Source organism: Drosophila willistoni (genome assembly GCF_018902025.1).
Source record: "Drosophila willistoni isolate 14030-0811.24 chromosome 2R unlocalized genomic scaffold, UCI_dwil_1.1 Seg167, whole genome shotgun sequence".
Lineage (NCBI taxonomy): Eukaryota > Metazoa > Arthropoda > Insecta > Diptera > Drosophilidae > Drosophila > Drosophila willistoni.
The window spans coordinates 1529113-1554233 of NW_025814050.1; the positions used below are offsets into that span (position 1 = coordinate 1529113).

The window sequence follows — 25121 nt, forward strand, 5'->3', positions numbered from 1 at the left end:
ATGTTTCTTTGGGTAACAAACTACCTACCAACTCACAACTCCAACTCCGACTCTGTCGGTTAGTCTCGACCATGGCAATGACCGAAAATGGTCAGTGTTGTTAACGGGTTGGCGCCTATTATTGCTGGGAAATGGTCAAATATTTGGAAAATCATTACAACCAGTTATTTGTAATGAATGTTGAAAATGTATGTTGTGCTCCTAAAACGATGAGCAATTAACTGTCTTTAATAAAGAATTTTCTACTTTTCTCCAATATATAGTAAGTACATATGGAATTGAAAGTACTTTAGGTTGTTTGATCCATGTGAGCTAAGTCACTTAACCCTTTTTTATTGAAACGGGGAAAGTAACTCACATGCAACATTTCTTTTAAATGTTGCTATTTTCAATTGGCAGAAGGCACTGGGCCCTGGGAGTTGGGTTCATTCTTGGAAACAGATACCGATTACAACTTCGTCGAAGTGTGTATAAAAGATGTTGTTTTTCTCTATCTACAGGTGCCCTAATGAAAGCATTTTCTTTAACAAATATTAACCCAAGCTTGGCGAGGAAATCGATCAATACTAATAATATGTAGTGCCATTAAAACGGACTGTTTTAATAAATTTACACAATTCCAACTTTTAGCATCCCACACTATGAGTTAGTTTGATTCTTGGAGTTTAGCCAAATGAATAGATTTTATCATAACAGACTATCGAGATTGGGCTACCAGAATAGAAGAACATAACTCACAACCTAGCTACAATTGGCCAAATGCCATATATCAAAAGCAAGAATTAGCCATACGACCACGCTCAGTCTGGGTTCTAATAAAATCTCACAACGAGAGAATCGATAATAATAGCCAAACTCAATTAAGCGACTAACACTTAAGCCATAAAAACTTTGTACCTATTTATTGTAGTAAATATATGTATATAGAACCAGTAAGTATATGTATATGGCAGACGAACCATATTGGCCATACAGACATTTGGGTCATTATGACAACAAAAGGAAATTTTTGGCATGCCACCCATGCCAAGGCAGTAGTAAAAGTATATAATTATAATCATTTGGGGAACGGCCAAGGGAGCTGACTGAAAAGTTGTGGGGAGTGAGGCGGAGGTGAGATGAGGATGGAAGTGGAGGTGTCGGTCTGGGTGTCGGTGTGAAAGGAACAGAAAAGAGACAAGCTCAACGCCCACTAGCAAACAACTGCTGCTCGTTGTCCATCAATCTTAAATTCAAAAATTTCTTTAAATTTTGGTATCTTTTCGTTCGTATTTTCTTTTTTTGTGAGCGCAACAAATGAATTTGTTTAGCACTTCAAAAAATTATGATTCATTTAAGCAAAGGGAAACACCCGAAATGATTCAAGAACCCAAAAATGGAACAGTACCTTGATAATTTCGAACACATTTTAAATCAAAGCAAGCATCAGAAAGTCGATTGAATTCTTATCAAGAGCTTCAAGAGAATTCAAACCTGCAACAAACAAAATCTAATTTAAATTTTATTACAAATTAAATTAAGGCTACTTTTGTTAAACTTATATAATAAGGTTCAATTAGTTTAAACATTTCCAAATCCCTGAACCAATTTTTGGAATATTACTCTGAAAGATATGTAAGATATGTTCGGTCAAAGTGTTGTTTGCTGATCTAATTTGATATAAATATATTCTGCGTAGATGTTTGTTTTCGCATAAAATAACTAGATTTAAGGAGCGACAATTATTCGCTTATAATGCGGAAATCCATTAGGCTTAAGTTGATATTTTCCTCTTGAACTTATAGTCGACTTTGCTCGAGTGTTGACTTCCTTAAGCAGTTCCTGTCAAGCACCCACTATAAATGTACCAACAATCAGAATGAAAACACCCTCACTCACGATCGTTGGCAATAAGGCGCTCATTTTTGTCTGTTTTGTTTGCCATTTACAGAAAAGCAGTTCGAGTATTTCCAGTCAAAGCAGCAACAATTCAAATTTAACAACTGCAACAGCAACAGCAGCAACGATGTCGACGACGGCGGCCAACACCCACAGAAGTGCGGGTAAAATAAGCCTACATGCAATTGTTGAACCGGCATCAGCATCAGCATCAGCATCATCATCGGCTTGGCCCAAGCAAGCTGACTTATATGGTCAGAGCAACAGGCGTGTGGGTGTTCCAGCAGCTGAAGCTGGAGCTGGAGCTGGAGCTGACGTAGTTGTTGGCACGCCAACGCAACGTCGTCGTGATTTGGAAAGTTTCCGGCATGACAACGGCAACGAGGCAGACGATGATTTGCGGTAAGTGAGCGAATTGAAATTCGGCAAAAATATTTCATTTCAATTATTTGGTTAACGGCGACACTTCGTTTTGATTTGCTGCAGGCTCAGTGCGAGACACCAGCGTCGCCAGCAGGTGTCACAGTCTGTCTATGCCCCACCATTGACACCGATCGCAACATCGCTCCAGCGTTCTCGTTCCATTTCCACGGATGATCTCAGCAACGAGTGGGACCGTCGCAGCAATAACGACAACGACATCGAAAACGAGGAACATCCCGGCGAGTGGCGCCGTGTGAGTAAGCTGCGTCGTTCGTTTCAATCGCAGGACCATTATAAGACCCCAACACCAGCAGTAAGGTCGCGCCCCTTGGACTTGCCCAGCAATTCGGTGAGTGTGGCCCGCATGCGGGCAGAATTAGAGAACAGACGACGCCTGCACACGGCCATGCGAAATAATCACGTGGATCTAGCTGCCCTGGACACCATATTAAACAGTGCCACTCCAAAGCCCACAGTTGCTAAGAGGAACACATTTCTGACAGCCGAATCCCTTCAAGAAATTCGCGGCAAGCTGAAGAAGCTCTCGGACGAGAGTTTGTACAAAGAGGACTTCCTAGCCTATCAGGCCAGGAAGCAATCGAAAGAAGACATACAACCGCAAACATCCGCTTTTCGCCCCGTCGCACATAACACCCATAGCTTGGAGTCACGCCAGCGTCAAAAAGACACCAACTCGAGTGAATGGCATTTGCGACGGAAATCATATGGTTTTGAGAAGATGGCACCGCCAGAGGATAAAAGCATTTTCCGTGTGGATGCATCGACAGATTCTGGACTAGGCCGTTCAGGTGAACAACTGGGCAACTGGTCGCCCACTGAGAGGGAGCGAGAGCGGGCTGCATCTGCCGTTAATAATGGTAACGGCAGTGGCACCATTATACATTTCAGTCGTCAATTGAAGCCAGGGAGCCCCCAGCCGAGTGAAGGCGAACTAAGCAAACGCCATTCAATTGCCGTCGAGGAAACTTGGCGGGATATTCGCAAAACCTCACAAGTCCATGTAAATGGTGAGAATATCACAAGCAGCAGTACTTCTTCTACCAGTCATCTTCAGCGCAACAGTGCGCAAAAGCGTGTGGAATTCTGCAAAACTGAAGTGCATTTCGCAGCCGAATCGGGACGAGTGAATATAGTGGAAACAGATGGCAAACCACCGCCAACACAAAACTTTCGCCGACGTCGACGCACTGCGAGTGGTCCACTACAGAGTCTGGTAAAGGCAGCCAGTGCCAGTCCAAGCAACACAAGCGGCACCGATGTAGTTACCCACTTTGGTGATGATTCACAGCGACGTAAGACAATAGTCACAAGCACTGTGGCTTACAGAGCTACTTTAATGGAACCACCAGAGGTAGTTAGCAACCAACCGAGTAACAATAGCACCCAAGTCACTGTGACTATACCGAAACCGATTGCGTTGGAGACGCGTCGCTTTAGTCAAATGGAGTCCACCTCGAGAAATAGTTACACCTCGACCAGTGGAGTGGATACGACGGACAACGAAACCGATGAGTTGGCCAATATACGAGGAATTTTAAAGAATAAGCCAGTTAAACCGAAACCCTATCATTTGGGCGAGAATATTGAAAGTGCTGATGTCCTATGGAGTGTTCCACCATCGATCAAAAGTGACCGAGAAAGTCCCGCAGGCAAGGAAAGTGGTGAGTATACGACAGAATCCATCTCTAAGAAGAAGAAGCGAAAAAAATCCCTTTTCAAGAATATGTAACAAAACAAAGAAAAATACAAACTATGAATATGTAGGAAGATCATTATTTTTGAACTATTACCATGCTAAAAAAATCTGATTCTCTAAATAGTTGTTCTTTGTTTTCTTTATTTGATTTTTAGCAACAATTGGCGAATCGCCAGTTACAACCAAGTCGGTGGCCGAACGTATACGCATAGTGGAACAGCGGCAACACGATCAACAGCAGAGCTCACCAGCTGGCAACGGATACTCTACCAAGATAAATGTCAGCTTGGGCGCAGAAGACAACTGCCCAAACGATTCAGGTTGGTTGTTTTTTAATTATACCCAATGAGGGTATATTAATAGCTTTTAGTTTGAATTAGTTGTGGGTATGCCTGTAGATTTATTTAGACTCCTCTACTTTGACTTGAACTCTCTGCTCAATTGTATGCGCATGATCAATCTGCTGCTGTGCTGCTGCTTCTACTCTCGATTACTAACTATTTGTACACCTAACTCTGATCACTTTCTAACCGGCCACTAAATCCAAATGCAATCCATTCAACAAACACCAACACCAAACAATTTCCGCACATTTACCCCTCTCACAGGACAACGACAAGAGGCCCATCGTCGCCGGCCCAGTGTCCAGGAGCTAATGCTTGAGGATTTACGCACCCATCAGCGCATTCTTGACGAGGGCTTGAAGTCCACATCATTGATAATGAAAACCATGCGATCAGCAAGCGAATTCGATGAGGCCATGCGTCGTCTGAGCATAGCCTCAATCGAGTCCGCATTGATTCAACCCACGATACTAGTGCCTAGGCCAATGATTCGCTCGCACAGTTACCAGGAGGATACTAGAACAAGTTCATCATTGTCATCCCGTCGAACATCGACTACCTCCATAGCCAGCAGTGATTTGTTTGGCAGCGCCTTGTATGATTCACTGCCACGAACTCCATTGACTCCGCCGCGTCTAAAGCTCCTAGGCAATACTCAGATACCTGTGAGTCAGCAGCTAACCCAGTTACGGCGACTATATGATGCAGCCGACCAACAGGACGAGGACAGCGCCGATGAGGAGGTGAAGCGATACTTTCGCGATATCGACAGTGGCGGTGGTACGCAGTCGAGTTCATCGCCAGAACCACCAATGCCATATCATAGCGAGGACGTCAATCTCATCAAGGGCACAGAGTACTCGAACAGCTGGAGTCGGATGAAAGCCAAACGCACCGTTTGGAAAGTAGAGGCTCAAGGTCAAATGCTTCGGCGAACAGGTAACACAGTAACAGGCTTTTCAAATGGAGGGAAGGGGGTTATATGTAGAGGAGTTTATTAATGAGGCAGGCAAACCGACAAAAGTTGACTATTTACTTTGACAATTTTTCCATGATTTCTGTCACTTGCAGATCTTCCCAAGTCGAATGTTATGAACATTGCTCTACACTCGCCACGAGTGGAGATGCCAAAGGTCACTCCGCCTACACTACGCATAGGCCAACTGGTGCCTGTGGCCAAGCCGCGGACCCTGTTCATTCAACCTCAGCCACAACCTCAAACACAACATCATTCCCAGATAACTGAAAATAACGACGAGTCCGGCAGTGAGTCCCTCAAGATCGTCAAGGAGGCGAGAGGGGCCCGCAAGCTACGGGAACACGAGCTCTCCTATTTTGGTGTTCAGCAACAACAACAACCGAAAGTGCTTTCTACTTCCAACGTCCACATGAATCCCAGAAGATCTTTACCCTCGAGGAGCCGAGTGAGCCAAAGTGACGATGTCTCCACTACGACCACTACAAAGTGGCAGTTGCTCAACGATCGACCCGATTTATTAAGACATAGCCCACAGGGGGCCAACGATAACGACAATCACGATAGTAACAATATAGATGATGACGACGAAAATGATGGGGAACAAGAGCATTGTTATGAGAACATTGCCAACGAATTGACTACTACTTTTAGGGTAAAACCTCCGTCACCTAGTAACAGTTATGAGCGCAAGTCTGACTTGCAGCGGGATGCCCAAATCCTTAGCGAAATGACACACAACGCTGATCAAACTATGAAGGTATGTTACATCCTTGAGTATTTTTCAGAAGGAACTACCAAATCACTCTTTTTATAGGCCCTTTCCGACGAGGCTGCCATCAAGGATCAGCGACGCCGACGATCCTGCTCTTTGCAACGTCGTCAAGGCAAACCCCTCGAAACCATCGACGAAAAGGTCAAGATCTATAATTCAGATCGACAACATTCATCAAGTGTAACCCGTGGTACCTTCGCCTCAGAGGCCCGTCGCAATTCACGCCAATCCACACCCTCGCCTACTCCACGAGCACGCAGCTCCTCCCAATCCTCCATTGAGTGCTGTCCACGTGCCCGGTCCCGCTCCAGTTCTCGAGAGTCCATGACTCAGGGCGGTGCTTCTTCGGATGATCAAACAAGCAAGCCGCGGGTAGAACGTTTGCGCATGCGCACCCCAAAGCGGGAGAAGTTGCGACAGGATCAAGTCACGGAGCATCGATCTAGACACAGTAGTAAGCAGAAATCTAGTGCGAGTGCACTTCCAGAATCGACAAGGCGGATTCATCATCATAGTCGACACCGCAGCGGAGAGCAAGAACATTCCGGTGAGGGTAAAAACAGCTCATCCACGCGTCTCATGCGTTCTTCTCGTGTTTCTGATGAAAATCGTCCACGATCGAGTACCCACAGGATCAGTGATCGGGAACGTGAACGCGAACGTTCACGAGTCTCAACCGAAAAGCATCGAGAGGAATTGACGCGATCGCGTGGTAGGTTTTCCATGAGATCATAATTATTTGACTTCGTGAAAAACGCGAAAATTGCTAAAATGGAAATACGTATTTAATCAAATCTTCTTGCAGAATTACTTGTTTTGGGCTTACTCTTAATGGGTGCCACACAGCCCCACAGGCTACATAAACGCTTTAGGTTCGGTAGAGCAAAAGTTATCAAAGCTCAATGAACTAAACTGCACTTTATCGAGCAGACACCGTGATCGATCCTACGATCGATTACACAGTCTGCTTAGGCACACGAATTGTTCCGATTTCACACACACAAACACACTAGAAACATAATTAGGCCCAATAAATATTGAAATGGGAATGAAATTTGCATTAAAATCTAGCCAACATTAGTTTTAGATGGTATGTTCATCAAGTAATTCAACATGGAAATACATTTTACAATTTCATACGAATTGATTGTTCTATACCCTTAATTCCAGATCGGCAATGCAACGATCCCCTTAAAAAGCTTATAACAATTTTAGAGAGACGACACTTTTTGTTTCTAATACTTTTATTGCCGATATTGGCAATAAAAGTTCGCAAAAAGCTTTGGCGAGGCTCTTTATTCTGGCCTCTGGTCTACTTACGGCTCTAAGCAAAACAAGTTTCATTCCCCATTGCACTTTACTCCTTGAGCACTTCTCACACAGTTGAACTAAATATCGAGAGCTAACAGATTTCCTACGTCATAAATTGATAGTTTTTTACTTAACATTGAATTATGCCCATATAGATTGAAACTTATGTGATTCACGTTCCATCTGCAGGTCACTCCAGTCGCTCTAGGCACACTGAGGAGCAGTTAACGAAACGCGAAAGTGCCAGCAGGCCAATTAAGAGTAGATCGAGTCGCGGCAGCCATGACACAACAACAACAACAACAACAACAACATCTTCGGCACACAAAAAGCCCACCACATCGAACTCGAAATCCACATCGCACAAAGTATCATCGACACCAACAACAACTACAACTACAACAGCACCAACAGCGCACAACGAACTGACGTACGTATACGTAACGAATTTAGCCAATACACAAACCATTGAGAAGGAGAACGAGAATGACGCCGAAGCCGACTGCGTGTACGAGGAAATACCGCAACCGCCGCCACGCCGCAAACGCAAAAATGCCTCGCTAATCCCAGTGCCCGTACAAAGAGTCAATCCCCTGCCTCCACCGCCCCCCCAATCCTACGAGCATCGCACAAAGCTTGAAATGATCCCACCAAGTTATTCGAATCAATCCACCTTGCGGTGTCGCAGCATGGCCCGGCGAAAGCCCTCTCTAAAGGCCACTCAGTCGACCAGCTCAAGTTTTGCCTTTCTACCATATTTGCCAGCCAAGCGCAATTCAAGCGTTAGTCATGTCTATGACAATTACTTGCTCTATTCCACTATAGCCACTCCGGCAACTGCAGGCAAGAAGCTTTCCATGTCTAAGCTACGGCCATATCAGAACAATCTCAGCAACGAGCACGCTCAACTTTTTGGCGGCCCCAAAACAGGGGCCGCCGTGGGGCGGTGGCCAAAGCGTCTGCGTATGCGGCAAGTGCGTAGCAGTGTCTCCACCCATCAGCCCTTTGGCATCTGCACATGTTCATAGTCAGCGCTGGATCCCCGCACACTTAGAAACCAAATACAAATTTAAGAACCGATGGCAAAGATCTCACACTAGTTTACTATGCACGCACTTACCCCAACCCCCACCCATTTCACCGCCAATCAAACCTTTTCGACCACCTCGAAAAACGAAACCAAAACGATGCACAACGAACAGTTTGCTAACCCCCAAGGGTTGTGTTCCTTCACCATTTGCCTTTTACTAATACCGATTTAAGAGATACTTATTACTTTATCCAACCATGTTTTGTTTGTTGATTTGTTGGAGCACATTTACTCGGCCAAGGCAAAACTTATACACACAAAAGAATGAACTTCTTGAAATTGTTTGTGGTTCTGTTTTTACTTTCGACAGCGTAAGCGAACTTTATCCAAATTTTTATAAACACCACGTATTTTGCATGACATCTGGATTAGGAAAACTAATTTCTATCTATACAAAACTAATTGCTTTCCCTTCAAACTGTTGAGTATACTAATTATTGCGTTAACTACTATTAGATAAAGTTAATCCTCTGCTCTTACCTAGAACAAGACAATAATTGTGAAATGGGAAGTTTGAAACGAACTCGACTTCTAATATTCATCATGGAAAAAGTGCAGTCACACTAATTTCTAAAATCGCCCGAGCTCTAGTTTTCGGATAGATTTAAAATTAATACTTATCTTGAGTTTTTACATGGCCTTGGATGAAAACTAACAGTTTATTTAACGAATTCTTTGCATGACTAAATATTATACGATAACTATCTTACTACATTTCAATGCTGAAGTTACCTCTCACTAATCTCATGTACTTTGCACTCTGGCTCTATTAAAAGGGACCTTTGATTGTAATTTCTCTGAACTCTTAAACACTGACTATGAACATGTTGCTGAAAAATCAAGAACACAACCAAAAAAAATCATCATTGAAATTGGAATTCAACATCAACATCGCCTCTATTTTCTATTTTCCGTATGAACCCAGATAGACACTAAAAGCCGTACTCGTACTCCTCGTAGACGTATTGAATCAACGTAGTGTTGCAAGTAGTAGCAATTGTGTGTGGTATAAATAGATATCCTAAGGAATTAAACAACCAACAAGAAAACCTATAGAATAACTCGAAATCAAAAAAGGAAGACCTTTTCGTTAATAAAAATCTATCTCATTTTACTCACCCTGCAGACACGGTAAAAGCACACTGAATGGACATCACCATCATCCACATCATCACCAGCAGAGCAGCAGCAAACATCGCGCCGGCCATGGAGGCCCGAGTCATCATCCGGAGCATCAGCATCATCATGTCCATAGTCTGACCACGACGACCATCGCGGCCAGCAAACAGCAACGCGATCGCCATGGCAAGGATAGGAAATAATGTGAAAGGCGAATCAACGAAACTACTGAAACATACAATTAAGAAATAATATTATTATCCTACTAATACATATTTACGAATTCGTCCCGTCTCCCCTTTACAACATTTGTGTACATTCATGTGCAGGACTTTGGTAATTTTTGAAATGTTGCCAAAAATTACTTAAGTTGAAGAAAAATGAATGCCAAGAATGGTTCATACTTTTTTGTTTCACATTACTAACTAACACTGCTTATTTAATATTTTATTATCTACTATTATTATACATATATTTCCTTAATTGCGTGCGTTCTCAATGGCAGTTCCTCTCTTCATATTTCCATTCATTTTCAAAATTACAAGTATTATAACTCAATATGATACCACAACACACACACACACAAGCCTACACGCCCCACAAAAAAGTACTAAAAATGTTTTTGTAATAACAAATGATACTCATATATATTCTCGATTAGCATTTAGTTAAAAGAAGTTGAAACAACTATATACGAAGTTTTTGTATAATGTATTTTGCACTGTATTCGGATTTTAAACAATTTTTATTTAATAAAAACTGAAGTTTTTAAAATGCATTTGCAAATGGTAACCCCACTGTCATTCCATTTAGTTGATAGTTGAAGCTTTTTGCAGCTTTTAAACTATTTCGCATACGTTATATCGAGCAAGTGGTAAATGTTCAACGAATCGTGCAAGTATCTTTTATCACACACTCACACATCGACCCACCCGCATATCTGTGTGTGGCGAGTAGTACATAAGTATGTGAAACTTTTCGTATGTATGTATATGTAGGTAGGTCCGTGTGTTCGAGCAGATAGTGAGAACGGACAACGTAAACGAGGCTCAGTTGTTGTCCAACCATCGTTACCAACGCGACTCTACAATTATTTACTGTCCAGCTAGTGAGATGTGAGTAGATAGATAAAGAACAACTTTCGGATGCTCTAGTTGGAAATCGGATAGTGAATATCAAGTATATCGAGGGAATGAAAACAATGAAAATACGTATTAGTTAAAAGTGTCAATAATCAGTATTGGTTTTGAAATAATTATTTAAAGCAAAGTTGTTGTGACACACACAGAGACAAGGGGTCGGAGCATGAGTCATCCTAAGACATACGTTGGTATGTCTGATAAGCCGAGGAGGTCTTTTAGAATCTACGATCATTTACAGGTGTTGAGACTCATATTGCAGTTATGATAAGACAAAACCTTTGCGTAGTTGGCCCAAAAATGATTCAGATTGTGAAATAATTACGCAGTTTTTGTGCCACCCAGAAGATCGGTTCACTTTCTTATCGCCCAATTTGTAAAACAATTTTGACATAATTTCAATAGCTGTCAGGCAAAGGGCGGGAGAAACCTGTCAAATTATGCCCCAAATGGATTTAAGTGCTCCAGATAAGAGTGAAGAGTTGGTGAACTAAATGAACAGCCATTTATTTTATATGTCAGAATATTGATGTAAAACCATCTCGAGTATATAGCCCAGCAACGATTGCATGGATAGCCAACTTGTACATTATTTATAATCATATTGCTAATTGAGCATCATTTTTGCAATAGGCTAATTACAGAATTTCACAACGAGTGGGATTACAGCCTCTACGTGAACCCATGTAAAGATTGTAAACCAAATAGGTTGGATTAAAGTTTTAGTTTTAATTGGACTCGAAATGTGTCATAAGAACTACTCTTTAGTTTTAGCTTCTGTAGTTGTGTTTTATAAATATAATAAATACATCAATAACAAAATATTTTTCTTCGCAAAATAAATTACTTTGCTTCGGTGTGGTTCGCTCTTTATCTTATCTCGGCTAAAATGCGTTTATCTTGTCTAAAATGGCGGACAACAACAGCAACACTGACTGCTAGGTGGCTGACCACATTTGGCTTAGACAAAAGGCCGAACCACTTTGCCATATCATTTGGTTGCCGATAAGATTCCTTGATTAGAAACGCACCAAAAACACAAAAGGTTTATATTAGTATAGCTTTGAAATTAATTCGCAGCGGTTGTGCCTCTCCGAATATAAAACAAATACCCAATAAGTTTGTACGGAAGCAACGAAGAGTTCATTATTCCAACTCCATTTCATTTACTATATGTTGTGCTTCTCTCGATTCGCAGATACAACTTCACCCACAAAACATGTCGCTTCTAACGGGCAGCGCCAATGCGGTTAGATACACGCTATTTGGATTTAATTTAATATTTCTGGTAAGTAACACGAAAGAGCCATTAACTGATGGAAGGGTGACTCATCGATGCATTAGTAGCATTAGTGGTGGGGAAAGTTAGTCAAGTGGTTTTGGGTTAGATTGATGGGGACTAGGGACTTATGTTCCGATAAGATAAACCAGATCAAATCGCTAGGGAAATCACAGTCCAAGTACCAAACGCAATTATTAAAAAAATAGTACATGGTTTGCAAACAAAAAGAAAAATTACTCGAATTACTATTAGAATAGAATGCTTTCAATTGAGTTGGTTCCAAGAGAAAGATGTTACATTCATGGGAAGATACATTCGTTCAGACAAAACTATCATAAAACTTCCAAATCAAAATTTGTCTATTTGACTTTTCCTCTAACCACGCCAAATATTTACTTTGAATATTCAAATTCTTTTTAGAGTTCATATTCAGAATAGAATCATTTCGATAAAAGATGAAACAACCAAAGGGAGAGACATACGAAATTGCTAAAATTTCTCAGATTTGGAGACAATTATTTCTATACGTTAACAAAAACAACAAAGTTTTTAATCTATAGTTTCCATAAAAGCTACAACATATAGTCATCTAGTTACTAATTGTAAGTTGTATGATAATGATTTCAAAAATAATTGATTTATTGATCTATGAAGCTACGTGATCCATTCGATCCGTCTCCGATTCGAGATATACAATACTTGCTACCAAATTTGCTCTAGTTTTAACGGTCTTTTATGACAAATTCATATACCCTTGAGTGTTTGAGAGTAATATTTTATTCTGTTGTGAAATCCTTTGACTTTTTGTCCCTATGAATACTATTCAATATAGAAGCCTGATCTTAAACATTTCGAAAAGGTGCCAAGTTTGGGTCTATAAATTTAGGAAACAAAACAGTTTTCATACCAAGATTTTATGATAGATCGTTCCAATGCCACTATGTGTTTTAGTTTTTCGATTGGAAAATGCTATAAGCTCCAACTACTTATTAAGAGCTTGAATACCAAGTTCTATAAAAACTTTATAATAGCATTTAAGCTGACGGGAAATGACGCTCTGATCCAAACGGAATCGGATATGGAAACTGATCAAGAAAATACACATACATACGAAGATTCTTCATGGACTGGCAAATGTCTGGCCAATTTAATAATACCCTCTGCAAGGGTATACAAAAATGAGTTAACATTCTTTTTACCCACCTTTGACATTTCTATCTATATCTTATCGGGCAAAAGGAAATGTGTCACAATAGTCTGGAAATTGATATAATGGAGCAGGTTTTTGTCCAAATACTTAAATATAATTAATCAAAACCCTTTGAAGGGCAGGTCTTTGTGCTAGATTACATATAAAACTGATAAACATTGCGAAGGCTATACGTTTAACATTTTTGTGTTTGCCGATTCAACAGATTACTGGAATTATATTGATAGCTGTGGGTGCCGGTGTGGGATCCGTTTACACCGGCTATGAGCTCTTTTTGGTCGGCAAGTTCTTCTCCATACCCACATTCCTGATTGTGATCGGTTCCTTCATCATTGTGATCACGTTCTTCGGCTGCTGGGGTGCTCTGAAGGAGAACTATTGCCTAGTGCTCAGCTTCTCCGTGATGTTGGCAATCATTTTCATCTTGGAATTGGCCGCCGGCATCAGCGGTTATGTCTTGCGAAACGACGCAGAGAACTTGATTCAAACGTCGCTCACGAATTCGCTAGCCCAATACAATAAATCTACCCAGAACCCCACCACGAAGTTATGGGATGATGTACAGCGAGACTTTGACTGCTGCGGTGTATCAAATTATTCTGATTGGTCCAAGATATTCGACAACAATCAATTGCCCATTTCCTGCTGCAGTGTTCCAGTCGGAGCCGTTGGCACCTTCTCTTGTCTAAACACCACTGAAAGTGTTGGCGATCGCCATGATAATGGCTGCCTAACCGGCTTTTCCGACTACATTGCAGCCCATGCGGTGAGCCTGGGAGCCGCTGGCGTTGTTATTGCTGTGCTTCAGGTGACTATATAATTGGTCTTTTGATTTTTGAACGTTTTGTAAACCGTTTTCTTTTTGTGACAACAGTTCTTTGGCGTCATCTTTGCCTGCTGGGTGGCACGTGAGATCAAAATCCGCAATGGCATCACAGGATTCCCATAGAGGGGACAGCTGCGTCAACGATCTAACCAACTAACTAAAGACAGAATAAGAGAGATTGCTCCTCTTGCAGGGGGTACGGATCAAATGCTTTAAAAGCCATTAGTTTCGGCTGTTTATAAGGTCAACGCTTAGATTTCGATTCGCTTTGCTTGTAGCTTCCTTTTGGCTTAATTACACCTGTATACCAAAAAATATCAAATACTATTTATTTAATAAAGAAATTTTAGATCTAAAACCACAAATGGAGAAGTCTGTAAGCATTAATCCTGAATCAACAATAATAAATAAAGTATTAAAGGTTCTATGTGCTGGTTAATTATTATCGGGGGGGGCATATTCTTAGCCCTTGATTAACCAGAAAATCTTACTTAAACAGAATCGTGACAAAAAGAAATCATTAAATTCAAATCAAATGCATTTCAAATGACACATCTTCATACATATATACAAACATTCTCGCCGATTCGATGACCTACTAAAGACGACTAACTACTCGAATAGCCATGGCTTATGTGTTTGCCTATGAATAATTTAAACTATTCATTGGGTGTGGGTGTGAGTATATGCAGTGCGATTATAAAATCGATAAAAACTTTCTGTCTGACTCACTTAAAAGTGGTTTGAAATCGATAATGTACTAGAATGAATAGCCTTGAATTTGAACTTGAAAAGTGTGAGGAAATGAGAAAGTTGGAAATATGTGAAGCTATATACTATAACTATCCGAATCTCAATAAATATTCGAATATGCATCAATTATAACATTTTTTTATTGCTAAAGCTATTGAAATTGGAAACCGTTTTGCTCTCTGTCTCTCTTCTCCTCTCCCGAGTAATCTTATCAATATATCTTATCTAGCTGGAAACAATAAACGAATACGGCCTGATAAGCGCTACTTGAAACATTGCCCAAGGAGAATGTAGGAAGTGCAGAGAGAAACCCTCCAGCCAGCCAGAGAACAACAAAGAGAGGGAGAGGGAGACTCAATATTGGCCGAGAGCCGATTTCATTAACCACTTTGCTTCGGCCCACATTTTGCGTTTTGGCCGCTCAGTGTACGTGTGACTAGCAAAAGTTAAAGTACGTTCCACAGCTGTGACGGTGATGAGAAAAAAATACTATATACCTACTATATACTTGGCTCGTACAAACTGTTATTAACTCTTACGAATTGCAGGCAGACAGAGAACAACAAAGTATTAAAAAACGAAATATGGCTAATCGGGATTTACAACTGAATTCCGGCATGCGATGTGCCAAATATATGCTCATCATAGTGAGCTTTATGTTTGCGGTAAGTTTTCAAAGAGTTTTTCAAAACATTTCCATTGTGGAAAGTATTGCAAGGCTCCTGCTCACCTATGAATCACACAAGATCGCCATTTTGGATTTTATAACAGTTTTCAGTTCGTCTTATCAGTTTCATTATCAGTTTTCCTTTCTGTTCTATGTGATTCACATTGGCTTATACATATGTACATAGATGCAGAATTTAAGAGAATTGCAAAGAAGAGAGTGTCAGAGGGAGAGAATAAATCGTGTCAAGAGCAATGATAAAGAAACAAACCCAATTTTCTATATTTTCTAGTCTTGTTTGCGTTTGAAAACAAATAAACTTTAGCTAGAACACTTGAGATAATTAAGAATTTCGTCGTCGTTGTCGACAAATCGAGAGAACCAGCAATTCTCAAGTCTGAAATTCCTATCCTATATTATAACCATGTCTAAATGAGGTAAATACCTCTGGATATAGGGTATATTCCCAATTTCTCACACTTCTCTTCTCACTTTGCCTTTCCATTTTCTACTTTTCTAACCCTGTCATTATACACTTTTTATATACAAAGTATTTCGTATATGTACATACATACTGAAATAAAAATATATTATCTAAACATGACGCACATTGATAAGATAACACTTACAATATCCAAAACCTACTCACAAGAAAAAAATTTGCTGTATTTCATAGTTTGTACAAGGAAATATAAATCAGAATGCAAACATAGCCAAATTTAAAAGATTTCTATTATCCATTTCTTACCTTATTAAGTAGCTATGAAATAAGAATCTTGAATATCCTGTTAAGTCTTAGGATAGGTGTTGGGGTTTTTTTTTCAGATAAGTAAAGAGCTCAATTGGCCAAATATTTCGATAGAATGTTACATCATTGTTCCAATGCATATTATTCAAATCCCAATATGGAATGTCTTCCATTTTGCATCATATATTCAAAAATTCATAGTTAAATGGATCCAAGCCACCTGGAGGAAGTTACTTACTTGATCATGAGTCACACAATATTTATAATTTGTTTACGAACTGCTGTGTGATTGTGAAATCAGGATAAAATTTGAGTTCCGAATTTGTTTGAACCGCATAATCCTCTCCATAATCGGATGAAGAAAAATGTTGGACGCGGTCCAATCGAAAAGGGTTAATAAAACAAAATCATAACAAGAAATTTTAGGGTGATAAAGCATTTTGGGATAGGGAATATCGAAACATGATAAAATAACAAAGATTAAATTATACAAATTTGTCAGGTTCACGATTTGTTTTAAAAGGATGAAGTTGCTAATTTATATGGGGATCCGATCGAATTCTTATGTATCTTATCCATCTATTATTTTTTGAGAATCGAAGTAAAATTCTGTCCTCTGACCTTAAGTAAGTTTCCTTTACTAAGTGCCAAGTCCAGTAAAGTGAGCGGGCGACATAAATGCATTACATAACGAAAAGATCTGCTGATTTTGCATCCGTTGATGATATTAAAGTATCAAGGCGCCGACTTGGATATATCCATTACTCCAGAAATGTGAAATACATTGGATCCAAAAATTATCTGTCTCTTCTGGACTGTTTTCTGTTGTTATGGCAATCAGATTCCATCTCGCTCACAACAATAGGCAACTCGGTTATGTTCATTCTCTGTACCTTTATATCTCTCTCACTTGATCTAATGATGAGCCAGCCCTTTATCTTGATAGCTCTATCGAGTGATCTGATTAAATGTATTCTATCTGATTATGATCATTGTATATTTCATTTTCAGCTGACAGCCATCTTGCTGATCATGGTCGGAACAACCATTCAAACCATTTTCGGAGACTTTAGTCTTTTCATCGATGGCCACTTCTCATCTCCGCCAGCTCTGGTGATAGCCATTGGTTTTATATTGATTGCAGTGGCCGTTTTGGGAGCGTACGGAGCTATCAAGGAAAGTGTGATGCTTATTAATCTGGTGAGTGTATAATGAATCGGCCAGGAGATGGCAGAGAATAATATCTTTTCGCTACTCCAGTATGGCGTGTGCCTGTTCATAGTCTTCATCTTGGAAGTCTCAGCTGCAATTGCTGCCTTCGTAATGCAGACGCAGGTGAAGGGAATGCTGATGCGCACCATGCACCAGGCCTTGTCGGAATATGAGAAGGACAGCTATGTGGCAACTGGAGTCGATTTTATGCAATCTGGTGTAAGTTTTCACACGGAGAGACGGGTTATACGACAACTTAATTGACGCATTGCTTCCATTCACAGTTGGAGTGCTGCGGTGTTGGCAGTCCCGACGATTGGAAGCAGTACTATAGCCCCAACTTCAATATAACTGCCGATTCCGATGATGTCGTGGTGCCCACTTCCTGCTGCGGCAGTCTGTCGGAGGATTTCGAAAACGAGAACGAACTGAAGTGCTTGCAGCCCTTCGAGTATGGGTGCTTCCGCAAAATGAACTTTATCATTTCACAGAGTGCCATGTTGATTGCCACGGGAGCCACAACTGTGGCGTTTGTCCAGCTCTTGGGCGTCCTCTGCGCCTTCATGTTGGCCAAAACTCTGCGCCGGAACAAGTCCATCCGCGAGGCTCGTCGCTGGCAGCTACAGCAGAGCCTGGGAGTCCTGATCTCTGGCGGAAAGATGGTACCACCCCAGAATTCAGCGGTGACGGGCTACCAGCAATTGGACAGCACCGAGCAAGGCTCTAGTGATCCCTACACCTACACACCACAAAGCCCCAGTGTCAACTAAAGGATGAACAGAGCGATAATACATTCTACATACTATATAAATACTAATATACATAAATGATTTTCAATTATTGTTAACTAAACCAAAGTCAAACGGTTCGTCTTATGACGAGGTGTTCCCAAAAATAAAAGTTTGTCAGTCCCGAGTTCTAAGGACTGTCCGCCAAAGTCCTTGTGAAAGTCCATTATTACTTCATCTAAAGTTGTCTCCAAACACATTATGAGGAAGCTCCGGTAAATACTTAGTTCAGTGATACTGCGACTTCTTAAGCCCGATTAAAATTTACTTTTTCACGAGACTTGACCATTCGGCATCCAGTCTTCCTCGCATAGTACAATCACTTGATCCTTTGCGCCTTCTCCAGGTACACGTAATTAAAAATTTATCCATTTAAGGATTAATATACTCCTTTCTTTCATTTCATAAATGGAATAATTTTTAAATTAAGTCAATGATTATATCTATATTAATAACATTGTTTAAATGTTCATAAGAATACGTCAGTTATTTTTATAGCTTCTAAAGCTTTCGAATTTAACAAGTTTTCTAAATTTCTAAGACAGCTTCATATTAACCAAAATTACAGGACACATGCACTTGCCAGTGTCTTAGGTCTTCTCTCGTGCTCAAGTTGTTTCTTGACAGGAGTAGAGCATGAAGTTTATTTGACCAGATCCTCGAGAAGGAGCTTATTCAATTCACAGCACAACCGATGAAGTGGCAGGCCCATTACACAATAGAAATCGCCATCTATGCGAGGAATCAACGCTCCGCCGGGTCCTTGAACACCATAGGCTCCAGCTTTATCTCTGCAAAAAAAGGCAAACAAAAGATTAATCTTTAATATTTATCGAATTTCAAATTCCCAAGTTGACAAGATTGAAAGTGGCTAAGACCATTCCTTACATATATTATTCAGTGTTTGGCCAAGATATAGGCGAACGATACTAAATGGTTTTTATTAAATATAATTAAATCATTTCTATATATTCTTTGGAGAGTTTAGGTTCCTTCAGAAATACTTTATACCACGCCCTTACAATCAGCAATACTTTATCGCAAGTTTGTTAGCTTTTGTTGGCCGGGTCACAATTTCTGACTTCATAACTAACACTTATAAAAATTTTAAGCCTTTTTCTACTATTTTTTGAGTCTGTCATAAATATTGATCGCATCTCTCTGAAGTCGATCCTACATTGGGGACTTTTATAAAGGCAGGACGAAAACAAGACTTAAATTTTATACAACTTATATGGATGGAGATCCATATCTTAATGGAAAAGCAGAAAAACGGAAACTGCAAGTTAACACGGCCGTGTTTATATTTCTATCTCTTTTACACACTTACAAGGGATCGCCAGAATCCACATAGCTTTTGATTTGTTCCTGTGTCAAATGGCCAAAGTGAACGTCGGCAGTATCCGTAAATTTGCGTACTCCGTTCGAGTGTTTGAGTACAACTCCGGTGAAAACTCGATTACATGTTCCCGAAAGGCTATAAATTAAGTGTAATTATCTTTCTTTTATTATATATGCATGTTCATCCAGAAGTATTTATCGCTTCTTACTTGGTCAGCATTCTAACAGCATCAGATGAATCTTTAGGCTTTCCGTAGATTTCGTCCCCGAGGGTGACCATAGTATCGGCTGCTATAACAATCAATTGCTTCTCATCCCCAGTTGATTCATGTTGTAATCTGCTGAAAACTTCCTCCGCCTTGCCCAATGCAGTGGCTTCAATGTACGCCGAAAATTCCCCAAAGTCTGACAGATTCAAGTTCTCTTCGAATGTGGAGGGACATAGTTCCGCATTGAGTCCCAACATTCGGACCAACTCCTGGCGACGTGGTGACCCACTGGCCAGAACTATTCGGTAATTACTTAATAAATGCTTAATCGGCGCCAACATTGCAATGTGATTGTGAGCAAAACAAAAACAGCTGGAAATTGTGCCATGTGCTGAGGACTAGAGATGGAAGTTCTCTGACAATTAACAGCTGATTTAAAAAATGCCTAAGTTTGTATTAAAAAATAAATTTAACCAATATTTTATATTTCACTTATCGCTCTTATAATGTTTTTAGTGAATAGTTTATTAAATTATTTATTTTGAACTAACTTACAATTGAAGGTAGGTAGTTTGTTGCATTACGTGGTTATCGAAAAAATAATGGGAAACTATTAAGTGCAGCGAAGTGGAAAATTTGCTCAAAAAGTGCTAAGGTCTAAATAAAAAGTGAGCTGGAAGTGCTAAGGTCTGAGTAAAAAGTGAGCCGGAAGTCCTAAGGTGTCTGTTCCGAGCTGCTCATTTTGTTTTCTTCATGTATTCTGGATAAATAAACTTGCATAATGAATGAAATACAGTTTTTATTGCCCAGGGTGTGCAATCGGAGTAAAATCTTAAAACATTGTCGATGCATGTCCCGTTACCCAAGTTCTCGTTGCCCGTGCGGGCACTTTTCTTCGGCATTTGATCGAAGTGAGCGTAAAAACAGAATTAATCTGTTAATGATCAAAATTCTTTTCCTGCAACTCAATTCATCAATACACAAACAGAACATTAAAATTATTAATCTTTTTTCTAAAATTTCTTCTTCCTTCATTGCCAAAGCAAACCACGGCATGCATACAAATAGAGTTTATGTGTGTGTGTGTGGCTCTTTCATTTCGACAAATGACGTAGGCAGCGTTTGAACAGAGCCGATTTATAATGCAACTTGTGTTTTATTTATCCGATCAGAAATTTTGGGATCTGATGTTTTATTTCGCAATAGTTAATTTTATAGCGATACTCCAACTGACCTATTTGATCTGACCCAGGTAAAAAAAAAGGACAGAACAATTTCAGCCCGATAGCTTTTAATATGGCTGAGTAAAACACATACTCACCGACAGAACATGGCTCTATTGACTCACCTTCTCATGCTGATCAAGAATATAGAAACTTTATGGGGTCGGAAACGTCTTCTTCTGTGTGTTACAAACATCTGACCATTTTATAATACCCACTGCAAGGGTTTAAGACCCCATTAATTTATATAAATAGGTTTAATGTATAAAACTATTTATTACCGTAGGGCATTAGTGGTAGTTCCCAGTGCCGGTACTATAGCTCTGCCCCAGCGTTGCCGTCTCAACATATACATATGTATACATAAATACACTTTAAAAAATGTTTGATTGACATTTTTATACCATGCACCCATAAGGTGAAATGGTATCGCCAAAGTGTATGTACCAGGCAGAAAGAAGCATTTCCAACCCCATAAAGTATACATACATATGTTTATATGTACATATGTAGGTATTGTTGAGCAGCATCTACAGCCGAGTCAATCCAGCCATGTACGCCCGTCCGGCTGTCCGTATGAACACGTAGATCTCGGAGACTATAAGAGCAAAAGTCAGTCAAAGCAAAACAGACTATAAGTCAAATTTTGCACTTCGACTCCTGTAATACCTCGGTATTCAAGTTTTTTTTTCAAATTTTTGCCACGCCCACTTCTTAAAATAAATAAAACTTGTATTTCTCAAAAACTAACAAAGCAAGAATCACCAAATTTGGTATGAAGATTTGTTTAGTATGCGTGCAGATTATTAATATTTAACATTTTTGCCACGCCAACTTACGCCTCCAGAATCTAGAATCAGCACACTAATGAGGTCTGTTTCTATCTACAAACCTATCTAATTTTATTAAAGTCGGACTAGAAACATTGAAAATATACGTATAAACGAGTTTTACTAAGCGGTCCATAATGGCGGAGTTGGCCGTAGGCTAGTGGCGGCGCTAGAGTGCTTGTATGTTTTTGTGAGGGTGAGCGACCATATGCTAGCTATGAGGCGATTTTAATAGACATACATTTGTTGTTAGAAGTTGAAAAAATCGTTTACATAAATCTAATGCGTTTCGTACATTTTTGGAAAGCAAGTCTAGTTTTGTATGTACTGTATGTTCTGTACTTATTCATTCCATTCGCTTCCGATAGGTGATTTCTTCTGCTGTCCACCAAACTTAGAGAAGGGGCTGACGAGCTAACGCAATGGTAAACAAATGTTAAAATGAACAAGCTTGCGTTGCTTCTGATTTTTTTGCTGATCATCATCTCAATTTTCAAACATGTAGAATGTAGAACTTAACTGCTGTATAAAATGAAGTCAGTAAGTCGTCTCGGCGACTTAGGTATTCCATATACCAGTAAAACAAATATTTCACATATCAAATGCATTTGCGTATTTTTAAAAAATTCTGTTCACATGTTTTTTATAAGCATAGCTTAGTATCTCGCTCACTCAAGCATGCGAGCACACTAGCGCCTCCACCAGCCAACGGCCAACTTCGGCCTTCTGGAAAAACATTTATATGCATAACTTGGCTATTTTTAGTCCGATATTGATCAAATTTGGTATTTTGCTGGATATTAGTATCAAATTTAAGTGTACCAAATTTGATTGCACAAGGTTGATTAAGGGAGAAATTCGAGTTTTTTTAAAAGCGGAAAGGGGCGTGGCAATCAGCATCGGCTGTTGATGCTGATCAAGAAAATATATACTTTATGGGGTCGGAAATGCTTCCTTCTGCCTGTTATATAGATTTTGGCGACTTTAATTTACCATTTCACCCGATGGGTATAAAAATCATTGAATATAAAGGGATAGTTTTGCATGTAAAACATCATGTTTGAAAATTCTAAAAGGAACGGATAAATAGAACACAAGTTATAGTCATTATTCATTGGCTCTGCAAAAATGCTGCCAGCAGCTCGTAATCAACAGAGCAAACACACATGCAGACCCAACTCTACATGAACTGCATGTGTATGCGTGTACAGTGCACACATACAATGGCTTTGCAAAGGAGAGAGAAATTAGGGTATTGCGAAATTGAAAGAAATAGAGTGAGAGCTTGAATTGCTTTGGAACTGGCAGCAGAGCTCTGCTACCCATGCGCTGTCGCAACGAGAGTTTCGGTAACGGTACAAGCATCTCCCGAAGCTCCGATTGGCTAAGGAAGCCGCCAAACGTAGAGCAGGTCACTGCCAAGTCTGGCTGCAGAGCAGCATGAGGGAAAGAGAGAGAGGGACAGTCGGAAAGCCCTGCGCGCAGCGACAGCATAGTCTCGTAGGCAACAGATGTCTTAGCTATGCTTGCAATAAGTGCGAGTGAAAGGAACATAGTATTGAGTGCGAGGGAGACACTGATGTGATTGTTCTTTTCAGAAGTATACACTTCGGTAAGCTTCGGCTTCCGACGAGACCACCATATGTTATTTCATCATGCCTCGGTAAGCTTCGGCTTCCGACGAGACCACCTTATGTCAATCGCTCATTAGAGCGTCGCTCAGTCACTCTGCGAAAATTGCAAAAATTGTGTGCGCAAATGATGAATTTTTGTTTTTATTTCATCACCACATCTGTCTAATTTTTCAGCAATTTCGCGATAAGCATTTTATTTTTTATGCTTATTTTTATAGTCTGCTGACGAGACATCGCATAAAACAGAATAATTCTCGTTCAATTCAATTAATTTTGTCGTTTTCTGGCGATCCCACATGTTGCTTTTCTGCTTTCTGACGCAACCAAGTTAGCGGTAAAATTTTGTATACAGACGAGAAGCAAAAAAAGGTTGCCGCAAACAGTTATTGCAAATTTTTTGCTTGCAGCAAATGTTTGCAATCATGTTCAAAGTGTTCAGAAGGCGACAGACGAAAACCAACGAATCTCTTATTCGGAACCTTGGCACTGGATTCGAGATGTAATACATCTGGTATATCTTGACTAACACTGAGTCTACAGTGGCCTTGTCAATGTTCTCCGTGTACGTTATTTTCCAATTGTTGGCCGAGATGTACTCGCCATTATCCCACCAGTAAGGTAGCCTCTGCTCCGGCAGTTCACGCGCGCGGCGCCGCTCCATCACCTCTGCCTCAGCCAGGAATTTGTGATACAGCTCGTAAAGTATTTTGCTGACATTACAATCTTGGGCCACCACTTGCCAGTGCATCACATGCCTATAACCTCCTTGCCAATTGACGGCTTTGTACATGCTGCATATGCATATAGATTAGTACTATATTCTAATAGTATCTGTAATAAAATAGTACTAACGTATAGAGGCAGACTGGGTATTTGACAAGCATGTCGGAGGAAAGCAGCCTTCTGTGCTCCGGGTGTGCGCCAAATTAACCCCTTTTTTCTGAGGAAGGCATTTCTCTGGCCTTCGCTCAGAAATTGGACCCGGAAGGGAATGTGCCCGAAAATAGGGACAGGCGATACCCGGCGTGGCGGTGGTGGACTCGGTAGCAATGGTGGCGTTTGGGCCACCGTGCCCTGGTGACGACTGGCTATGTGCCGCTTTAAGTTTGAATTTTTGGCTGTAGTATAGCCACATTCGTTACATTCAGGCATTTTAATATAATAATAATTTATAAACACTTCACTTCGTAATAAAAAATCACTTGCAATTACAATTAAAAATCACTTGCAATTAGAATAAAAATCTCGCGGGCTTAATTGCGATAATTAATCGACGCAATCGATCACATTGAGCTTTTTTCCCACGCCGCCATGGAGAAACATACGCTGAGTTTCCGTAATTTAAAAATTTGTTTTGAATTATTTTCCAGGAGTGGGCAACATTTCCATGGAATCTAGGCCCGAGTTCGCGAAGAATCTGGAGGCAAGGACTCGATTCATGAGAAACGGGGTATTCTGCAACATCCTTCCCTTGGCGAAGCCCCTTCTGAAGGAGGACGCCGTTTATTGCCTCAACATGGACAAATTCTGGCATCATAGCTTGCCCTATGTTCAATGAAAGCGCCTCAATTCAGCTGAAAATAAAGGAAATTAAATTTAGATCATAAATCATGAATCGAAATACAG

General features: G+C 40.3%; 4 protein-coding genes and 1 long non-coding RNA gene across 14 annotated transcripts in view; 3 read left to right on the plus strand and 2 right to left on the minus strand.

Annotated features, from left to right (window-relative positions):
• Positions 1 to 10383, plus strand: part of LOC6643926 (pneumococcal serine-rich repeat protein) — a 35636-nt gene extending 25253 nt beyond the window's left edge. For 3 of the 8 annotated variants that reach the window (XM_047010933.1, XM_047010932.1, XM_047010934.1), the window contains exons 4-10: positions 1931 to 2280; positions 2365 to 3983; positions 4174 to 4338; positions 4627 to 5301; positions 5434 to 6098; positions 6156 to 6825; positions 7614 to 8841. In XM_047010933.1, the coding sequence (XP_046866889.1) occupies positions 1931 to 2280; positions 2365 to 3983; positions 4174 to 4338; positions 4627 to 5301; positions 5434 to 6098; positions 6156 to 6825; positions 7614 to 8452 (4983 nt within the window). In that variant the 3' untranslated portion in view covers positions 8453 to 8841. Of the gene's footprint in view, positions 1 to 1930; positions 2281 to 2364; positions 3984 to 4173; positions 4339 to 4626; positions 5302 to 5433; positions 6099 to 6155; positions 6826 to 6918; positions 6986 to 7613; positions 8842 to 9640 lie in introns of those variants that run through there. The other 5 variants (XM_023176815.2, XM_047010936.1, XM_047010935.1 and 2 more) reach the window with 4 other exon arrangements.
• A 289-nt stretch (positions 10384 to 10672) lies between these two features.
• LOC6644356 (CD63 antigen) lies at positions 10673 to 14448 on the plus strand. 2 transcript variants are annotated; one of them, XM_015178026.3, is made up of 4 exons: positions 10673 to 10748; positions 11971 to 12060; positions 13470 to 14072; positions 14139 to 14448. In XM_015178026.3, exons 2-4 carry the CDS (start codon positions 11992 to 11994, stop codon positions 14211 to 14213), a joined length of 747 nt encoding a protein of 248 aa, XP_015033512.1. In that variant the 5' UTR covers positions 10673 to 10748; positions 11971 to 11991; the 3' UTR covers positions 14214 to 14448. The 2 variants fall into 2 exon arrangements, with proteins under 2 accessions (XP_015033512.1, XP_015033513.1); XM_015178027.3 differs by lacking the exon at positions 10673 to 10748 and adding an exon at positions 11847 to 11895.
• On the minus strand, positions 11482 to 11964 carry LOC124460245. The gene is made up of 2 exons (XR_006954175.1): positions 11885 to 11964; positions 11482 to 11786 (listed from the first exon to the last, which is right to left on the minus strand). It is a non-coding gene; the product is annotated as an uncharacterized LOC124460245 (long non-coding RNA).
• A 779-nt stretch (positions 14449 to 15227) lies between the features above and the next one.
• On the plus strand, positions 15228 to 18407 carry LOC6644357 (23 kDa integral membrane protein). Of its 2 annotated transcripts, XM_047010592.1 has the most exons (5): positions 15228 to 15294; positions 15392 to 15508; positions 17270 to 17458; positions 17519 to 17689; positions 17755 to 18407. In XM_047010592.1, the coding sequence occupies exons 2-5, from the start codon at positions 15428 to 15430 to the stop codon at positions 18238 to 18240; spliced, it is 927 nt and encodes a 308-aa protein (XP_046866548.1). In that variant the 5' UTR covers positions 15228 to 15294; positions 15392 to 15427; the 3' UTR covers positions 18241 to 18407. The 2 variants fall into 2 exon arrangements, with proteins under 2 accessions (XP_046866548.1, XP_023032303.1); XM_023176535.2 differs by lacking the exon at positions 15228 to 15294 and having other exon boundaries at positions 15373 to 15508.
• A 222-nt stretch (positions 18408 to 18629) lies between these two features.
• LOC6644358 (dTTP/UTP pyrophosphatase) lies at positions 18630 to 20212 on the minus strand. The gene is made up of 3 exons (XM_002066491.4): positions 19809 to 20212; positions 19589 to 19735; positions 18630 to 19049 (listed from the first exon to the last, which is right to left on the minus strand). Exons 1-3 carry the CDS (start codon positions 20147 to 20149, stop codon positions 18902 to 18904), a joined length of 636 nt encoding a protein of 211 aa, XP_002066527.1. The 5' UTR covers positions 20150 to 20212; the 3' UTR covers positions 18630 to 18901.
• Positions 20213 to 25121: the final 4909 nt, after the last annotated feature.